This window comes from Sylvia atricapilla, chromosome 20 (assembly GCF_009819655.1).
Source record: "Sylvia atricapilla isolate bSylAtr1 chromosome 20, bSylAtr1.pri, whole genome shotgun sequence".
NCBI lineage: Eukaryota > Metazoa > Chordata > Aves > Passeriformes > Sylviidae > Sylvia > Sylvia atricapilla.
In genome coordinates, this window is record NC_089159.1 from 331,606 (window position 1) to 352,455 (window position 20,850).

The 20,850-nt window shown below is 48.9% G+C and overlaps 1 protein-coding gene across 1 annotated transcript; it reads right to left on the minus strand.

The window, feature by feature from the left end:
* Window positions 1-607: 607 nt before the first annotated feature.
* LOC136369957 (eosinophil peroxidase-like) lies at window positions 608-20,149 on the minus strand. The gene is made up of 13 exons (XM_066333102.1): window positions 20,077-20,149; window positions 18,801-18,894; window positions 17,540-17,715; window positions 15,487-15,607; window positions 13,766-13,895; window positions 12,530-12,736; window positions 10,969-11,284; window positions 8,506-8,666; window positions 6,840-7,086; window positions 6,243-6,413; window positions 4,034-4,271; window positions 2,863-3,077; window positions 608-1,724 (listed from the first exon to the last, which is right to left on the minus strand). The coding sequence occupies exons 1-13, from the start codon at window positions 20,147-20,149 to the stop codon at window positions 1,696-1,698; spliced, it is 2,178 nt and encodes a 725-aa protein (XP_066189199.1). The 3' UTR covers window positions 608-1,695.
* Window positions 20,150-20,850: the final 701 nt, after the last annotated feature.

The following is a 20,850-nucleotide window of genomic DNA, read 5'->3' on the forward strand; positions in this document are numbered from 1 at the left end:
GAGAGAGAGGACCTTGTTACAACACATTATATCTCCTTTTGTGTTGAATATTCTAATTTACAGTGACCAACCGGCGCAAGACACAAAACCTACAAACTTTGCAGGCAACCTATGAGAACTACTAAATTACCATATCATCCTATATTCTAAACTCTAAAGACTACTCATCTACTTTTTCCTTGATGCCTTGGCAGGGTGGAGACGGACTGCATTCTTGGGTCCTTTTGTTTTCTGTCCTTCAACCTATCTCCAGTTAATCACCATCTTCCTGCCTGCCATGCCTACATCTCAGAGCTGGCCTTCATTTCTATTTCACTCACAGATTTTATATCTCCAGTATTTCTTACCAAATGATCATATCCATAAGCCCTTCCTGCCCCATCTTTCCCAACAATAAAGTAAATCAAATTGTCCAAAATTCAGCTTGGCTAAAAAGAAAAAAATCAGCTGTCTGTGCTCAGTGCATGGAGAGGGGATGTGGGTGATTTTGAGCCAGTCATACCCTCCTCCAGAGGGGAGCTGCTGAAGTCAACAGTCACTGAGGGCAGACAGACACCAGGCTACATCACCATTAGACAACCAGGAGTGCAAACCAGAGCTGGGACACCCCAGTCACTACCTCCCACCCATCAGTCTCTGACTTTCATAGTTGTGCATCACAAAGGAGTTTGGGTCAGAGGTCTCAGCAAGAAATACATTCTTTCATCAACAACACACAGCTTCTGGAACTGCCTTTTCCCAATATTCCCACTGAAAACCTACCACCATCCTCCACTCATGTGTGGTTGCTACACCTTTTATGAAATGCAAAGAACATCTTGGCCTCAGCCTAAAATTGCAATTTATTAAGCAATAACAGGAATATAGCAGGCTACAGAGGGTGGAGAAACTGGGTTTGATCCCTTTCAGGAAAAGGGAAAAAGGTGGATTGAAACCAGAATTGTTTTTACTTTCTTGTATGTTCAGATTGTTCTTATCTTTGCCAGGCCACATCCCAGCAGCTCAACAGATGAGTGCAGAGTCACTCTGGCTCACACCAAGCTTCAGGAATAACTTATTACAGGTTTCTGTCACATCAGAGGATGTTTGGGGCATTCTGGACTATGGGAAATAATAGTGAGAAAACTCTCATCCACGTGGCAAATTTCTTCCTTCCATATTAGAGCAAAACTTGACACAGGGCATTTTAGGACAGTATGTTTGGGGTGCAGGACAACTATTTCTTCATCTCTCAGAGGCATCCTGCCATTAGTATATTTTCTCTGGAAATCAAAGGATTTATTTCTTTCAAACAAAAAAATCGGAGAATAAATATCAACTATCATTTCAATGCCCTGGAGCATTTTGAAAATTTTAAAAGGAAGGTCCAAAACATGTGTTTCACAGTAAATCTTGATGAAGCACTGTGTGGTTTCATGGCCTAAGCCAGCAGTTGGTGTGAATTGGGATAAGCCTCTGGACAACTCATTTCACGTGGCTTTGTGATAGTGAGTGATTTCACGGGTCTGGGATATCCCTTCATGAAGTTCTTTTATTCCTGGGCTCCATCCCACTGTAAAGGCTTCATGCAAATCACGCTGAGCAAATGACAGAACCATGCCCAAACATTGAAGGCAGTAAAAGCATAAACACAGTAAAAATTAATAGTTCACCTCAGCAGGTTCCAGGTCTGGACATCTGGGAAATTGTCAATGTTCAGCATTTAAAGTCTTCAGAATCTTTATCTAGAGGAGATAAAAGGCATTGTGTTAACAGAAAAGAGCCTGCTATAGCTCCCTGATACCTCGTGTCATTTGTTTCCACAGGTTAGGCTGGAAAGGAGGGATCAAAAACCGGTATTATGACAGTGTGGCAGAACCTGACTGTCAGAGGAAAGGAAGGATGTTTTGTTTGGAAAGGGCAATGGAACAGCCTGTCCTTCTCCAGGGAGAGCCACTCCACATCTACTTCACAGGTATTTCAGGGAGAATTTTGGAAGGAATTAGACCACAAGAATTTTACAAATACTGAAGGCAAGTGAGAGAAATAGTGTAAAAATATGCAACAACTGTACAAGCAGAGATCAAAACCAAAAACCCTTCCACAGACTGGGAATTTATTTTCAAATGTTGAGTTGCTTTTGGCCTTACAAGGTTGTACTGACAAACAGCATCTCAACAGAGACAGAGAGAGCAGCCTTCCCAGTCAGGGCATTGTTGATGCAGGAAACCCTGGCATTACCAGTGAAGAGCTAAATGGAAAATCTATTAATTAGGAAAAATAACCCCAGAATTCCAGAATGGTTCAGGCTGGAGGGGACCACAGAGGGTCACTGGTGCCACCTCCCTGCTCAGGCAGGGCCATCCCAGAGCACAGGGCACAGGACTGTGTCCAGAGGGCTCTGGAATATCCCCGCTGAGGAGGCTCCAGCCTCTCCCTGGGCAGCCTGTTGAGGGCTGGGCACTGCCCAGGGCAGAAGTTGTGCCTCCTGTGCAGGGGGAATTGCTGGGCTCAGTCCCTGCCCGTTGCTCTGGTGCCACTGCTGGGCCCTGGAGCGGAGCCTGGGCCCTGCTCTGACCGTCCCTGCACACAGGGACACCCAGGGCTGAGGGCCCCTCTCAGCTGGGGCTCCTCTCCAGGCTGCACAGCCCCAGCTCCCTCAGCCTTTCCTCATTAGAAAAAAATCCAAGAACAGGGCACTTGGCTTGGTGTGCCAGAAAATATGCATTTTGTGGGAGCCTGTCTAAGTACACCTGGTGGAGCACCTAAAGCTGTACCTGGCACACAAATCCAGCCCCTTGTTAGGCAGCTCAGTTTTATACCCCAGGGTCTGGCTTTCTCAGGGATCTGCAGGCAGGACTGGCTGCTGTTTGCAGATGATACCTTGCTCCTCAGTGCTTTTAGACTTCCAGGGTCTGAGGTCCAGCTTTGGGATCTGACTGCAGCTCACGAAGCCATGGGGGTATCTGTTAGCCCAGAAGATATTCCTTGATACTTTAGTGATGTGGGTATTGTCACATATTATTCGTGACAAGGAGATTTTGGCCAATGAACAGCGCTGGCGAGGAGTGAAAACCCCAAGGTTCTGCCACCAAAACCTGCAGGAAAAAGAAGACACACCAGATTTTTTGCCTTCTGCCTTCTTCACATTGGTGACTCCTGCAGTATTAATTCCCATTACCACTCATTTCTTCTGCCAAGAACAAATTTCTGTTACTTAAATCAAGAGCCCTGACTTACCAGTTGGATAATTATCTTGCTTTTCTTTTGGCCATGAACAGGTAACAAAGCTGCACTTGAATTTATTTTCCTCAGATGAGGCACAGGTACCCTCTTTCAAATAGGAAAGGCTGCACAGACTGTGCACAGGCTGTGGTTACAGCCAAATGATTGCCATGTTGGAACAAGACTGTATTTATTCCTTTTTTTCAGAAAAGGGTTCATTTCCTGATGTTAGAACAGGATTTTTAGACATGTGCAAACTATTTGACTCTAAGCTCCTCATCCTGGGGCTTGAGCTCATCCTAAGTCTTCTCAGCAGAACTTTTTCCCAGAAACGTGGGTTGTGATCCCATTTTCAGGCAATATTGCTGGCAGGTACAGGGATCTTGCTTCAGAAAGCTTAAAATGGAGAACATAACTCATTCCTGCACCTGAAGACCCTGAGCAGCCTCAAGGAGGGGTAGGAATTCTGGTGTGTTGAAACCTCAGCACAGCTGAAGTGATTTTGGCTGACAAGAAAACCCCAGCCCATCACATCCATCACAAGCAAAGACCAAACCTTGCCACATGTCAGAGCAGAGGGTTCCAGTACAGGACTAAGGGAGGGAAGAAGAAATGTGAGATATCTCTTTGCTGGGAAGGGATTTCAGCCCAGGATCTCAACCATCAGACAGGGGGTAAGAACATCACTACAAAGAGAAGGAAACTTTTGAAGGAGTGCTGAAAAAAAAGCAACAAACAACTGGAATAGTTTTCAGATCTGCATGAAGGAATCTGCATAAACTCCAGCCTACCTGTACTTTAGGGTTGGGATACCCAGCTCCCCTCTTACCTGTCCCCATCACGAATATTCCTGAACTGGGTGCCAATGAGACAAGCCATGAGAGGCCCAACTCGGCCTCCTTTCACAAAGGGCTCTGCAAGGGCCCCAATCCAGATGTCAATGTTTTTTGGTGTCCCATAGAGCTGCAGGAACTTTCTTGCCAGGTTCTTATTCCTCAACACTCGACCAAGTGACTTCACTCCAGAGGGCTGTGAGAGCCCACAGAATTTTCTCCAGGAGTTGTAACCTGCAAGTAGTTGGATGTCAGAACAGACGGAGCAGTAGTGTGCTACCACCTCCTGGAAGGACTTTTCACTCTCTTTCCCAAAACTGAGACACTGGTAGAGTACCAAAACATTTTAAACATTTTTCTATGTTTCTGTTAATGCTACTGCCTTCCTGCTTCTCCAGAGCCAGCTCCTACTGCCTGGCCTTTCAATGCTGTTTTGGAAGAGCCAGGTCTTTGCAGGTGGGAGTTGTTCCACCACTTTCCAGCAATGTTCTGATCCGCTCAGCAGGGATTCAACTGATGTTGCCTTCACTGAAAGTGAACCTGGACAAGATTCTGAAGGCCCCTCTCTGTACAACAGTAGAATGACCAAGTGCTTCTCCACAGCTGGTCCCTGTCCAGCCATGGGGACAAGCCACTTGCTTCACACAGCCCAAGTTGCTTCAGCCACCAGACTTTTGCCAGCTGGACTAATTTTTCTGGGTTGCAAATAGCCAAAAATCCACTGGGCCACAACTGGTGCATAATTCTGCATCTCCATGGAGGAGACGGTGATGCTGCAGCAAACACCTCGGCTGTAAGCAGGATGTCATGGAATCACGGAATTATTTGGATTGGAAGGGATAATAAAGCTCATCTCATTCTACCCGCTGCCATGGGCAGGGACACCTTCCACTATCCCAGGGTGCTCCAAGCCCCGTCCAACCTGGCCTTGGATACTTGCAGAGATGGGGCAGCCACAGCTTCTCTGGGCACCCTGTGCCAGGGCCTCCCCATCCTCACAGGAAAGATTTTTTTTCCTGACATGCAATCCAAAACTACTCTCTTATGTCTAAAAACCATTGGGAACAAAAGACACAGCATATGGTGCCTGGATGACACCACTATCAAACAACTCCAGGACACTGAGAATTTGCTTAACCAGAAAATTAACTGGGGAGGGTTTTTGACCTTGCATGCCATCACCACCTTCATGGATGTCTAATATAAGGGAGAACAGCACTCATAGGTGGGTTGAGACCTAAAACTAAAGCCAAATTCACTAGAAATACATGTCAGGTCTGGAAACCCAGGATTTGTGGCTCTGATCAGGTTCTGCATGATGGTGTTCCTTAATAAAGCACAGAAAAATACAACCTTCTGTTGTGGCCAAGGTGGAGCAATCCTGTGAGCTGATGGTGCACCTGGATGTACTGCAAAGTCTCTCACTGGGCTTAAAACCCGTGGAGCCAGCTCAGTTTTCATCCCAGTTTCAAACAGAAGCCCTGTTGCATATCTCAGGATGTTGCTGACACAGCAGCTCTGGGCTCTTACCTCAGCCTAATGACACTGTTGGGCAAGGACCTACTCAGGAGCCAGCACTGAAGTGCAATCAACAATCTATTTCTCAAGACCATATTGCAATGCCGTTACACTGGTTTTGCACCTTGCAGAGCCCTGAGAGTGGTTCTGACATGCTTGGTTGTTTTTCTCTGCGACACAAATTTAATAGGGAAATTATGGTGAGATTTTCTTTACATATTGGAATCTACTCCTCCAGTCATGAATGGCTGGGCTGGACCACTACAGATGGTTTGCAGCAAAGTCACAGGGACTTACAGCCCTAATTCTACTCCTGCAAACTTGTTGCTGAACTATTTTACCAGTTTTTTCCACTTGGACATTAGAAATGAGTCAGTCACTGGACACCAAACTCTGGTCTGTACAATGCCCCACATTCTTCTGCCTCCATGTCTCATGCACCTTCAGCCAGGCTTTGCCTTCAGTGTTCAACCTCCACCCACTTACCTGTGGTTGTTCAGAAACAAGGAAAAGGTTTGGGAAAGAGCACTGAATACCTTGCATTGGGAGAGATGCATAAGGATCACTGAATCCAACTCCTGAATAATTTCAGCCAAGCATGGGCTGGAGAAGCTTCTCCATGTTTAATCACAAAAATGCCTGATCACCACTTGTTTTTCCTAAGCTCTGCTCCCACAGCTGACTTACCTGGAAGGCCATGATCTCGGCTGCGCTGCATGTTGAGTGCAGCTAAATCAAACCCAATCCTTTCAACCTGCTCAAAGAGCCGGTCCCGGAGCTCTCCCACCACCATCTGCTGCTGCGTCATCAGCTTGGCCTGGTTGGCCATGAGGCTCCGGAGATAGGGATCGATCCCACCTGCAGAGGGGGCACAGGGAAACTGGCATCAATTACACCTGAAGCAGGGACATGTGAGCAGTGCAAAGAAGCCAGTGTGTGGCTTAGAGGCCCCAGAGAGGTGAGCTTATATTTAATTATAAGCTTCTACTAGATGAGAATCAATTTCCCTGCACTTGAAGAAGTAAGAAGAAAATACTTTGAATAATGTTCTTGGAGGCCAGAGCAGTGAAGCGCTCAGACCATTCTGGAACATGATGGCCTGCCCTTGTCTGCAGGGGACAGCTCTTTTTGGACAATTCTGGCTGGTAGAAATGGCCATTTAATACATTGAACACAAAATGCTTTTAAATTTGGCTGAAGCAGGAGCTCATCAAGAGAGGGCAGGAAAGGATTAAATAAAGAATTAAATAAGCCCACACTGCAGAGCTGCAGAAAAGGATTTACCTTCTTGAATGATCCTCCAGACCGCAAAGAAGGAGGTTCTGAGTTGAATTTCAGGAGTTATGGGTCTGTAATATTCATCTAAGCGGCCAACAGTAGGAGGGATTGAGGCATGAGCAAAACGAAAAGCCAAGGTGAAGACATTGGATATCCGAGAATCCACAGACTCGTTGTAGCCCTGGTAGTGAGGAATAAGCGTGCGGAACCCACGTCCCAATAGGAGAGGCAGATAGTCCCTGTAGGTTATGATCTAGGGGGAAACAAGGAAAGGGTGAACTGTTAATGTCTTGGCCATGAGTTTCTGTGGAAGCAAAGTTGTTTTTCATGTTCTCTCTGCCACAACACTCTTGGCAGATCAGAGCAAGAAAATAATAGGTTGGACTCAATGATCTCAGAGGTCTTTTCCAACCGAATTGGTTCTGTGATTCTGTGAAGATAAAAGCCTGCCAAATCCTCCCAAATATTGCCTCCTTGTCACCGTTCCCATCAGGCAGGCAGAATTGCACCCTGCGTGCCTCAGATGGCGAAGATAACATCTGAAGATAACAGGGGTAGCACCACCCACAGGAAGGTCCCTTACTCCTCCCACAACAGAGATTCCCAACCCTGCTCTCATGTCTCTCTGGGATATTGAGGAGGCAGCACAGTATAATTAAAAAAAAAAAAAAAAAAAAAAAAAAAAAAAAAAAAAAAAAAGGAAAAATATCTGTGTCAGTAGGAGAAAATGGATTAACTGTCTGAATACTGCATGAAGATGAAATCATTGATGTAAACACAATGAAGGAGATGATGCTTTTTAGGACAATCCTTCGAGTGTTTGCCTTGCCCAACATGTTTTTTCAACAATACAATAATATTTAAACTGACAGCATAAAAACATAAACATTTTGATATTCCTGCTTTTTATTTTTTGTTAAATCAGCTCAGAAGACAGGCTTCAAAGGAGGTGCAGTGCCTTAGGAAACCCCATGTCCCTTTCTCTCTCTCATAAGATCCAGCCTTTCCTGCCAGATGTGAAACCTTATCTGGCTTTGAGGCCATTCCTGCTTCAAACTAGAGGCTGGACGAGAGATTTCAGTAGTTCCCTCCCAAGCACAGAGGCATTTGTCTGACTCCAGGATCCCATTCAGGGGATGTCTGAGGTGCAGCCCAGCCCCAAGGAGACACCATCACTGGCTGCACCCACCAGCACATGAGGCTTCTTCCTAGAATCCCAGAGTGGTTTGGGTTGGAAGGGACCTTTAAGATCGTCTCATTACAAGCCCCTGCTAGGGCAGGGAATCATTGAGAGGAGGGGATTCACAATCTGCGGAATCTTAATCCAAATTTCCAGTACCATTTTTATAAGGTACAAAACACAGTTAGAAAAGCTTTTCCTCTGACTTTTCTGTCTGTTCCTCAAACAAAAATGTGCCAATAAAAACCTCATCAAGCACTTTGTAAATTTAACAGTAGAGGGACATCAAAGATTCAGGGAGACCCCCTCAGTGCTTGTCATTTCATGCATCTCTGTGTGATTTTACTTTGGTCAGAAGGGGCTGGTGGAAAGAATTTGGTCCTTTCACCCCAAAATTCTGCACTCTTTGGCCACCCCACGTGAGCACAGCTTAACACGTGAACCTTGTGAGACTGCAGGCAGAGCCAGGACAGGTGGGATGATGACTGGTACCTGGATGATGGCTCCCAGGATCTTCCGTGCCTCCTGGTAGAGCCTCTCATCATTCCAGTGGGGATTGAGGCTCCTCAGCTTTCCAGCTAGGCGGTTGTGCTCCCTCACGAAGAGCGTGTGCATGCAGGCTAGCTCCAGCATCTCACTTGCACGGGTGTCACCTGGGCAGGGCACACACAACACTGGAGTGGGAATGTCACATTGGGAAGCACACAAAAAAGAATTTTTAGGTGTCTCAATATTTGTGTTGTGAAGAAAATGGGTAAGAAACACAAAGGAGAGAGAGAAACCAAGGATTGGACAGCACCAGGCAAAAGCTGAATTTCTGCTGCGGCAACAAAAGCCAGATGCTGTCCTGACTGTGCTGAGAATCACAGAGAGGTGGGGAAAGTTTCAGTGAAGGGCTGTGAGCATTAACTTAAAAAGTTAAATACAAGTAGGCGTTCTCCAGGCTCCTGTATCAGAGACATTTGGTCTCATAGCTCAAGAGAGAAATGCAAATGGGCAGAGGGAAGTCAAGATAGGCAAGGAAGCTCTGAAAGTCAGAAGGTCTTCTTCAGACCCACTGAAACAAAGACAAAGCAAGGTGACAGTCATAAACAGGCTCTCTGGGGAGTGAAAGGAAAAGCAAAATGAGTCAGCTTGGAGGAATAAATTACAAGCAGCATCACAATGAAATATCAAATCCTCTTTCAAACATCTGGGGCAGGAAACGCAAGAGCAAGCAGGTGATGAGAGTATAGACAAGCACTCAGAGAAAAATAAATATGTCATATTTAGTCCCCTTCTCCCACAATAAATAGAGGGATTTGCTCCTGCACTTGGCACAGAGCCCTTTTCATCTACTCTCAAAGGCCGCCTGTGAGGAACTGCGGAAGGAGGAACAAAAGCAGCACTGTGAGGGTTCCACGAGCAGAATGCATCCAGCCAGAGCTTCCAACAGAGGTCTGGGAGGAAATGCTAAGCCCTGGGAGGCAACTGCACATGTAAAACTCCCTCAGTTCTCAGGGACCGGAAAAGTCACAAATAAGACACTGAATTTTCAAAGGCGCTTCTGAAGCAGCCTTGATGCCTATAAAAGAACTGATGACTATAAAAGAATTAATGAGTTTGTTCCAGCCATGGAACAGGAACTGCTCCTTGCTGAGAGTCCTTGGGGGCCAGAAGGCCCTTCTGGGAAGTATCTGATACTCCTGTCCATTCTGCTTCTCACTGGGCACCTGCCTTTGGCCACCGGTCCTCTGCGGTCCTCACCAAGGACAGACCTGTATGGAGCAGGTGAACACATGAAACAATTTGTGGGACAGGTGGAATGCTGTGGGAGCTTGGAGGGAGCATGAAACACCATGAGCTTTAAAGGAGGGAGCGGATGGATTCCAACGACCATTGGGATGCTCAGAGGAACTTCAGCCAGATATGAAAGGGGCCAAGGGAGTAGAAAGCAGCTCCTCCACAGCTGATGAGACCTCTCATGCCCTGAAGCTTTCTCCAGCAGTGCCACAAGCAGCCTGGTGTGGCCAGAACCAGCAGGAGCCAGCTGGAAAGTCCTGCTCTTAGAAAGAAATAGGCCAGGGAGTGAGACACTAATTCATGAGATGTATCAGAAGCATCCCTCTCTGGGGTCCCAAAGGCTTGTGGAAACCTCCTAGTTCTCAGTAGCAGCACCCAGAGAAGGGAATAGTGCTAAGGATTCATAAGGTCAGTTTGGTCTCTGTGAGATGGGGTCAGAACATGGCAAATGGAAGCAGTGGGAGAGAGGGTGGTGGCTGTGCAAGGATTTTGCTGCAGGGAAGGCTTGGCTTTGGGAGCCTGTCTGGCTTTGGGAGGCCATGCCCACGACCAAAGGAGTTATTTTGGGTTGAAGAAGGGGTCAAAGGGATACTAAAAGCATGACAAAGGATAAATGTAGCAGGAGGGTGTCCTGATGGACTGGCCTGGCCAGTGCTCCCAGTGCCTCCTCAACCTTCACAGTTGTGGAAACACCTTAAAAGGCCACCTTGGTCAGGTATTGGCATCATTATCATTCTAGCTGGGATCCGAGCTCCTCTCACAGTACAGCAGGGACATGCAAATTTTCCTGCTGTGACCCAGCACAGTAGTTACACCCCTGTTCCCATCCTGCTGGGACAGAGACAGCCATGGAAGGACAAGTACAGACCAGCCATTGCCTCCAGGCCAGGCTGCCATTGTTGTGCCTGCTTGGCTCCATAATGGCACTCTGGGCCCTACACCAGAGCTGCTGAGCATTGATGAGACACCTTCACTCCAGGTTTATCCTCACAAAGAAGACTTGGAGATGGTGAAGACCTTCCTCCTACCTATCAGAGCCTGTATCAATCTTTCATGATTTACTCCATTCAATTTCCTACTTAAATAAGAAAACAAACAACTAAAGAAAGGAACTGGAGCTGGCAGAATTGTCTGCTCCAGATTTCAGGTTTGGGGTGCAGGCACCCAACTCACCCGCAAGAAAACAAGGGATTCGAGCTTTGCCGCTGGCCTTGAGGCAGGGCTCTTTCCTCATGGGACCGAAAGGCATGTACGCCCTGCCCCTGTCCGTGAAGTTGTGGTTCACAGCCAGGAGGCCCCTCTGGCTGCTCCGGTCCCGCAGCCGCTCGGCCACAGCCACCTCACTGCCGTACACGACGCTGCCATCCAGGAATGAGGTCAGCGCGTTGATCTGCTCCCGCACGCCCCCGCTGCATGTGCAGGTGGCAGCTGAGCGGAAGAAAGGGAGGCAATCCCTCCTGTTGGTGATCCGGGGGTCATTGGGTGGGATCTGCAGATAGAGAAAAGAAAACTTCATCAGTGGCTCAGGAGATGGAGCCAGGCAGGAGTCATCTCACAGGACATAAGTCACCAGCATAAATCTTGAGATGAAGGGTTAGATTGACGGCAGAGATGATGATTTTGGAGCCCAAGCCCTAAACAGCCTGGAGACACCTAGATTTCCATAAAGTCCTATGGATTTCTAAAGTTTTTCCCCTGAAAGTAAATATATTGGATTGCATCTTTAAGGTTCAGTTTTCTTATCTCCGTATCTACACTGTAGACAGTTGTCATCCAGAAGTGGTGACCCTTCCAGCATTCTCAAATGCATGTCAGGGAAATAGTCAGTGAGGTTGCATCCCATCATAGTTTTCCTTGAGAGGAATTAGGAGGACATGTGGGAGCCAGAGCTGCAGCAGAACTTCAAAGGCAGAAGAGCAGGGCTGAAGGAGGGACATGGACATGATTTGGAGAAAAGGAGGCTCAGGGGACCTTCTGGCTCTGCACAACTCCCTGACAGGAGAGGACAGCCGGGGTGGTCGGGCTCTGCTCCCAGGGAACAGGTACAGGAGGAGAGGGAGGCTCAGGCTGGGCCAGGGGAGGCTCAGGGTGGACATCAGGAGGAATTTCCCCACGGAAAACATTGTTGGGCACTGGAAGGGGCTGCCCAAGGAGGTTTGCATTCCCCATCCATGGAGGAGTCCAAGGAAGGCCCAGATGTGGCCCTCAGTGCTCTGGGCTGGGGACCAGGTGTGGATTTGGAACAGGTTGGACTAGATGATCTTGGAGGGCTTTACCAACCCAAATGATTCTGTGATCGACTGGAGCAGGCGCCAGGATCCCTTCTAATGCCGCACTGCTGGGAGATCTCAGCACTCCCTTGTCCCATGCACTTAAGAGAGCACTTAAGTCCTGTAGATTTTCTGGGGGTTTGACACTCCTCAGTGCCTGTCTGTGACATTTCCTGTTTTCCAGGCATCACCCGTGCTACCTTTGCGCTACAGCTCCAAAGAAAAAACACACTGCTGAGGGAAATGGGCAAACCCCTGAAAGCCTGGCAAAGGCTGTGCCTGTGCCTGAACCCAGAGGGAGCCTCTGTAACACAGTCCTGTCACCACACAGAGTGCTCTGGCCTCCTTGGCGAGATGGGAGGATGTTCCTCCATGGCCAAGGACTAGGAGAGCCACCAGCATCTCCTGGTTGGAAGGCAGATGCCCTCTGCTTTCCTCCCCTGGAAGAAGGAGCCTGCCTGTACCTGGATGGGAAAGCAGGGAGGCTCCTTGGCACAGCTGGTGTCACAGTCTATCTCGCCACTGAAGGGGACTCTGGCTGGGGTTTCTGGGCTGAAATCTAGGTCGTGGTCAATAAACTGGCCCCACTGCATGAACATGAGGGATCTCTGCTGGTCCATCCGCAGCTGCTCCGGGGGGAAGCGGACAATCTCATTGGACACTTGTCGCACCTGTAGGGATGTAGGCAGAACACGTTGGTGGGAATTGACATGTATGAATGGGTGCACCCAGTTGCAGGGTCATCAGCAAAAATTCCCAGGACACTTCTTCTGCTTCACAGACAAAAAAACCCAAATCTGTCTGTGCAGGGCAGGAAGGTGTCGCTATCACCAAGTGCCCTTTGCTGAGCACTACATGGCTCTGGCTCTAGGCAGGGTTCTGAGCCTCCAGGCCAAGACTGTCCCTTGATGGACTTAGAGGAACAGCTAAGCAAGCCTGGAAAGGGAGACAAAACAAATTTTAAGAGAATTTTTTTGAATAGAAATGTAGGAAAATGTAGGAAATGTAGGGAATTTCTGAAAATTATCTCGAAGTCCTCCTCCCTTCTCATCCCTTCTCCAGCCACCACAATTCCTCCACCTTCATGTGTTACTACAGAAGAAGTGGACACTGTGCTGTGAAGGAGGGTTAGGAAGTACAATAAATCAGTGAAAAAAAACCCAGCTCCTCATCAGAGCTGTTGTTGCACCAAGTTCAATGACCAGCAGCCACCTCACAGTGTCCCTGCTCACATCCAGGTGCCTGAGAGCCACAATCTGCACTTCACCCACCCAGGGACTCCCACATAGCATTTCTAGTCTTACATTTTTTGTTCTGGGGATTCCCTGGCACACTTTATCCTCTGGAATAATTGCTTTTCAGGAAACAACAACTGCCACAAATCAAATAAAAAAAGGTAAGGAAAATAATTTGGCTTTAATGTACTCAATTTAAAAGAACATATTGTGCAATTCTGTATTCCTCCTGTGATTCTGCAGCAATCAGATTAATTTTCCTTTGTTTTTCCTGAAGGCATGGGACTTAGAAGGCATTCCTAACAAATCCCCCTGGATATTCTGAGACCATCACCCTGCAGCTGGTGAACTTAAGCTACTCCAACCTGATTCTCTGGTGGAAGAGCCCTTTAATGCCTGCAGCCTGTCCTAGAACTGACAGTCTCTAGGTCTGGCACTGTATTCTCAGACTGTTACAAACTTTACCAGTGGAAGGGGGAATCCAGAGAAACGCCTTCCTTCTGTCCACCCACGGGGCACAGACACACCATCCTCATATTCTGCTGGCAGCCACCTGGCCAGGGCTCTGTTGGAGGCTCCTAGGGATGGGTTCCTCCTATCAGAGGCAATGGAAAAACACCAAAGCGTTGGAGCCAAAAGCTTGTGGATATGGAGAGGCACAGACCTTCAAACAGGAGCACACTGTGGCTGGGGGAACTGCTGGAGGTCTATAGGTTTGGTGCTATCAGTAAACCTCAGGATTATTAACAATAACAAAAATAATCATAGAATTGTTTAGCTTGGAAAAGACCTTTAATAACCTGCCCGAAGCCTCAGCTTCTCCCAGGCAAGAACTCAAGTGCCCCTGATGTCATCCAGCCTGAAGAAAGGCCCTCTACCTCAGAGTGTGGTTGGAAAACAAGTTGGAAGTTGAACACCAGGGGAAAAGGGAAGAGTCTTGGAATGGAATTACCTATGGTCTCAAACAGAAACTGGGGGATTTGGACTCTGAGGTTACTGTCCTGGGTGATTTTTTGAAGGTCATTACTGAAGAGGTCTGCCCATGGCAGGGGGTTGGACTAGATGACCTTTAAACCTTTTCAAAATCACTTTCAACACGAATCATTCTGTGGCTCTATGACTGTACTTTGATTAGACCGTTAAAATCTTAATTAGACTACTAACATACTTTCTTTGGAGTGCATGTCCAAAGTGTGTTCTGTGGTGGCCTCTCACCCACAGGGGGTGGTAGCACTGCCCCAGCAGTGGAGAGACAGAGCAAAGCTGAGCACACCTTCCCCAGGGCCTCAGGTCTAGATCAAGTGTAATGGATCTGTCCTTATCCCAGAGTCCACATCCCGCTCTGAAGTGAGAGGAGGCAGGAAGGTGTCTCCTTAGTTCTCATATAACCCCCTGAAGGCTAAAGCATCCTGGGGCAGGAAGAGCTGGCTGAGCTCCTTTCTCTTGCTTCAGCTGCTCCCAGGAGCTTCCTAGCTCTGTTTTTATAGGGAATGTTTCTGAACTGTCCCTATAAAACACCCCGTGCTCAGCAGCTTCTCATGTCTCTCCCACATTCCCATTCCAGATATGGGAGGTGCAGGAGGTGCTCTCCCAGCCTATACGTCTAGATTTCCTCCCACACACACTGTGGGGCATGGGGATGGCTAGATCATGCCCTGTATGGATTTAGGTCAGGAAACCCTTGGAGACCTTGTCAAAGAGACTGTCCTCAACAAAGAGCTCCTCCAGTTCTGGCAAAGAGCTGGTTCAGGTACAACACCAGGAACCTTCCAAACAGGACTGGAATTAACAGCTCCACACGTTACTAGGCAATACTGTGGAGTGTGAAACCCTACAAACAAGGTGCTTGTGTGGATTATCGCTGGGGAAGTGAGTCTAGTTCTATTTATGGAGGATGCATCCATCAACAGAATAATTTAGGTTAACAACCAGCCCAGATCACTGAGTGCCACATCCAATCCTTCCTTGGACGCCTCGAAGAATGGGGACTTCAGCTGCCCTCTGGGCAGTTCCAATGCCTGACTACCCTTTCCAGGAAAAAATTCCTCTTGATGTCCAACCTGAGCCTTCCCTGGTGCAACTTGAGGCCATTTCCTCTTTTCCCATCCATCCATCCATCCATCCATCCATCCATCCATCCATCCATCCATCCATCCATTCATCCTCCTGCTGACACAGCCCCTCACCTGTTGTTGCACTCGCCAGTGATGGTTCTGTAGCCAGAAGAGGTACAATTTATTTTCTTATCCTGCTGGTCACATCCAGTGGCCTTGAAAATCACCCCCACCTGAGCTGGAGTCAGCAAGTCTTGCAGGGAACAAGAGAGAAAAAAAATGCTGGAACACACTGGCCCTGCTGGGTTTGCTCAGGAAAAGATTTTCCTGTACCCTTGTACCTCTACCCAGCATCCTCTGCACAACCACAATGTGCTGTCATTTAAATCTTCCAGCTTGAAGATGTGACAAGATCCTCCTTGACCAGCAGATGCTTTTTCTGGTTTGGAAGGCATCGAACCAAGCAAAGCTGTGGTCAGATCTTATTTATAATCACATTAGGCTCATGCAACAGCAGAATGGTTTTCTAGTATTGGCACTTCCTCTCCTCTCCCTTTTTATCCCCACCATAAGATGCAGGCACAGCCATGCTAGGGGCCGTTACAAGTTTTTCCCCCTGGAAGCAGCTTCCAGTGTGTGTTGCCTCTGCTTGGAGCTGCCTGGAAAAGAGCCGTTCTGTATCTGGGCTCCCCAGGGGCATTGTGCTTGGCTGTGCACATTTCCCTTTGCACCGGAGCTAAGTGGCAGTGTTCAACAAGAAAAGTCTTACAGAATCATGGAATGATTTGAGTTGGAGACACCTTAAAAAGCATCTTGCTCCAGCCCCCTGCCAAGCAGGGACACCTTCCCACGTTGCTGCAACCTGGCCTTGGACACTTCCAAGGATGGGACAGCCACAACTTCTCTGGACAACCTGTGCCAAGGCCTCAGCACACTCTCAGCCAGCAATTTCTGGGACATATAATTTCCTAACATATAATCCAAATCTCTCCTCTTTTAGTTTAAAACCATTCTGTCTTTTCCTGTCACTATCTACCCATGTAAAAAGTCTCTTCCTCTCTTTTATAAACCCTTTTAGGCACTGGAAGGGGATGTAATGTCTCCCCAGATCTTTCTCTTCTCCAGGCTGATCCCCAGCTCTCCCAGTCTGTTTCCACAGGAAAGATGCTCCTTCTTGCTGCTCACTCTACAGCCCATCCCTCAGAGGTTTCCTGGTCACTGCTGCCACCAACAGTCTGGGTCACAGCATGGTTTAAAGAGCCACTGGGCAGGTGGGTGAGAGGCGGCAGCCAAGTGGCTCTCACAGGGCTCTGTAGTGGTGCTGGAGCATCAGTCCTGGATGGAGAGGCTGGAACTGTGTACAGCCAGTTCTGCCATTGCCTTCCAGCTCATCCTGTCCTGGAGCAAAGCCAGAGCACCCCATGATGTGTCTTATCCTGCCAGCGCTTTACTGTAATGTTGGGAAACTGTTTGAGGCCAGGCTAGACGAGGCTTGGAGCACCTTGAGACAGTGGAAGGTGTCCCTGCCTATGACAGGGGTGGCACTGGATGGGCTTTAATGTCCCTTCCCACCCAAATCTTTCCATGATCCCCACGAGTTCATATTTATATGGCAGGAATCCTCCCTGTGTGTCCCTGAGCTGTTCCTCTCACTGGCCCTGATTTGCCTCCTTCTCTCAGCAGCCTGGCCTGGCCTGACTCCATCACACAGAGGATGTTGCTCCTCCAGACACACACTGAAACCTCCTCTCACAACTCCCTATTCTCTATTTGGGCAGTGTTGTGCCCATGATGTGACTTCAGTGCTGTCTGATGTCTGGCTGAAGAACTGCCTCCCTTGGGGCCAAGCTGATGGGAGTCATCACTGGGTGTGCTTATTCCCTACTCAAGCAGTGGAATATCTACCAAAGGCTTCCAAGCTTTGACCCATTGGAACATGAAACTCAGTACAGAAGAAGGAACTAGGGAAGTGCACAAAACACTTTCATTAGCTAAAAAATCACCAAATAATATTTAAGATGGAAAAAGAGCACAGAAAAATAACTCAGCCTTGCTTCACTGTAACCACATGGGAAAGATTTGTCACAGCCCATCACAACCCCCTTTCCTTCCCTCCTCCCAAGCCCCAGTGACCATGCCCTGTGTTTTCCTCCTCTGCCTTCCTCCCAGCAAAGGGGGATCCTACCTGTGACATTGAAGTCCCCCCTCACAGCCCATTGCAGCCTCTCTTTGAGCAGGCTCAGGGTGGTGTGCAGATAATCTGCTGCCCGGACGGCTGCTCGTGTCCTCTCCACTGGCTGCTTGAAATATCTCAGGAGCTCCGCTGGGGTCAAGGCATTGTTCTGAAGGTTCTTCTTTATTCTGCAATGGACAAGAACCCAAAATCTGAAATGGGCAGGGGCAGAGATGCTGCAGTTGCACACCTGAGCATCAGGCATGGCATGTCCTGAGTCTGAACTGCTGGAGGATCACTGGGAGAGGCCAGGAGTGGCTCCTAAGCACCCTCCACAGACCAGCAGAGAGACTTGCAGGAAGGGAGTCTCTGAAACTGCCCAGCTCCACCTGCCAGAAGGCAAATCACATCCATGAGGCAACAAATCTTGCTCAGCTATTATCAAGATCATCAATAGCTGTCACTGCCCAAAGGCTTCAAATGTCTTCAGGCCACCCTGTCCTAAATCTGCTGGAGCCTCCTCCTAGCTGGATGGGTCCCCAAGCCAGGGAGGGGATTCAATGTGGCTGCTGGGAGAGGACAGGTATGGGCAGGTAGGAAGCTGGACACTCCCAAAGAATGTCTGGGAGTCCCACAGAATGTCCTCACTGCAGGGTCCAGGGGTTTGCTGCATCCATGGGAGGGAACCATTGGAAATAAGCAGGAGCCTGTGGTGGTCTTAACTCAGGGCTCCTGCTCAGAGCACCCTGAGGGGTGCAACAGAGCCCAGCAAGAGCATCAGGGGCACACCTGTGAATGTGGGCGGCCCTGGCACAGGGTGCCCAGAGAAGCTGTGGCTGCTTCAGCCCTGGCAGTGCCCAAGGCCAGGTTGGACGGGCCTTAGAGCACCCTGGGATAGCGGAAGGTGTCCCTGTCCATGGCAGGGGCTGAAATGAGATGAGCTTTAAAATCCCTTCCAACCCGAACCACTCTGTGATTCTCTGAAAACCGAGCTGGAAGGAGCAGCACGGGGGAGGTCACAGCTCTTGGTGACACAACAGACTGGTGTAAAATCAGAGTGAGCAGACAAAAGCTGGATGACAGCCCGTTGTGCTCCTGGATTTCCCCACCCCGCTGTCCCTGTGCTGCGGGGAGGAGGAGAGGCGGAAAAGCTGTAGTGCAGGAGAGGACAGCGGACAGGGACAGGGGACAGGGACAGGGGACGGGGACAGGGGACACGGGACAGGGGATGGGGACACGGGACAGGGCACGCCACACCCAGCCCGGCTCTCACCGGTCCCGTGTGCGCTTGTAGGCGGCATCCACCAGCTGCCGGGCCTCGGCCACGGTGCTCAGCAGGGACGTGTCCGACAGCTCCAGAGACACATCTGAGCAGGGGAAGGGAGGAGCAGAGATGAGGGTGCCCGCAGGCAGCATCTCTGCGCCTCCAGCACCCAGGGACAGGGACACAGCAGTGCCGGAGGCAAGTGCTGCTCATTCTCCAGAGATCTGCATATAAATATATTCCTCAGGGGCATCCGAGAGTCCCTCCATCAGTGGAGGCTTCAAACAGCCCCAGACAGTGAGAGATTCGGGCACAATCTGCCCTGCCCTTTCACAGCAGAGCATTCGAACAGGGTGCTCAGAGAAGCTGTGGCCATCCTATCCCTGGCAGTGCCTAAGGCCAGGTTGGACGGGGCTTGGAGCCACCTGGGATAGTGGAAGGTGTCCCTGCCCATGGCAGGGGGTGGGATGGGATGGATTCTAGGCTTCCTTCCAACCCAAACCATTCTGGGATTCTCTGATTCTGTAAGCAGCCAAATTTCCCCATGGCTTTCCCCAGTCTCCCCTGCAACCTCCTGCCATTTTCGCTGCTCCCCTTCCTGCCCTGGGAGGAGCTCCCAAAATTGATTTCATCTTCATCATCTGCTGGCCGTGGGTCACAGAAAGGGAGGGGACAGGCCCCGAGGGCTTCTCTGAGTGACAGCACTTTCCTACAGTTTCTGGGAAAGAGGAAAACCTCAGAAAATATCACAAAGGGATAAATATCTCCCAATTCTCCCCAGTTTCTTTCAAATCTCTTCCCAGATCAGCCCAGAGCTCAGCCCTTGGACAGTCCTGATGAGAAAAATTATTGCCTGGACCACCATTTGAGACAAAGGAACAGCCAGGCATGTGCTTTTCATTAGGATTTGACATTGTAAATTAACAGGTGGAAGTCTATATGTTTTGGAGCAGTGATTCGGGGCTGGAAGAGGGGGAGTGACTGCCCCATCCCCACACTCCACAGGCCCTGGTAGCTCTCTCAGATGCTGGCACAGGGAGGGTTCCATGGGCATGGACCAGTGCTGGGAACTGATCTTGTTTTACCCGATTTTAAGGAACCAGGCAGGATGTGAACTGGTAAAAAACTGAAAGAGTCAAGATTAGTGCCACAGGATGTATAAACTTTGCTCCTTCTGACACCTTTTCAGGACTGTGCTGCTGTCTGACAGGCTCTTCCAGATACAGCTTGAGCTTTCCCACTCAGAAAATCCCCTGATCTGTGAAGCCTGAGGGAAGGACAATACCGTAGGAAGAGGATACAGATGCCTGGAACAGGCTGAGGATCACCAGCGACCCCAGGAAGCTTTCTGCCTTCATCCCTGCAAAGAAATGGAAGTGAAGACCGAGAACAAGTGGATGTATCAGGAAGGTCTGTGCCAAGGTGAAGGATGGCACTTGTCAAGGGAGCTCATGAAGTATCCCCTGTGCAATGCAACACTTCCAGGAGGGAGCACACAGCCTGGGAGGCCCCGTGGGAAAGGAGCAGCCTCCTGTCCCACGGACTGCCAGCACTGGGGGGAACGTGCTCCTTGGGACTTCGGGGGCAACACAAAGGAACCAGATTCTGCCTCCAGGGCAGCACACCGAGTGTGCAAGGGAGAGCTGGTGGGGAAGAGGGAAGAGCCAGGATAGCACAGCACGTCCTCTAGACCTCTGTTTCCCTGCCTTCAAATTCCAAGAGTCCTCCTTGCAAGTAGTCATGCCACACAAGACGTCACATAAAAACATATGAGGACTGTATTCTCTTTATTTCTGATTAGCCTGGGATTGAGGATATTCAGATTAAAGGTTACACCAAAAGTTTGGAGGAAATAAAACTTCAATATTTAGAATGTTGCTACAAAAATCACCATGAATGAACTGTTTGTGTTCCTCAACAGAGCCAGAGCGAAGCCAACCATGAGCTGGGTATCACTCTATCCCCATAATTATAAAATACAGCATTTATATTTGTGTTTTAATGGGAGTTTATTAAATTATGACCTAGCTGTTCCTTTAACGTGGGCTGCAGAAAGAGC

What these genes read in the sequence shown, in the direction of transcription:
- LOC136369957 (XM_066333102.1), bottom strand. Translation starts at nt 20,149, where the DNA reads ATGAAGGCAGAAAGCTTCCTGGGGTCGCTGGTGATCCTCAGCCTGTTC. An exon ending in GGGGGACTTCAATGTCACAG is followed by an intron (nt 15,608 to 17,539) that starts GTAGGATCCCCC and finishes GTTCCCTGCAAG; the next exon opens with ACTTGCTGACTCCAGCTCAG. An exon ending in CTGGAGGATCATTCAAGAAG is followed by an intron (nt 6,414 to 6,839) that starts GTAAATCCTTTT and finishes CCCCCTCTGCAG; the next exon opens with GTGGGATCGATCCCTATCTC.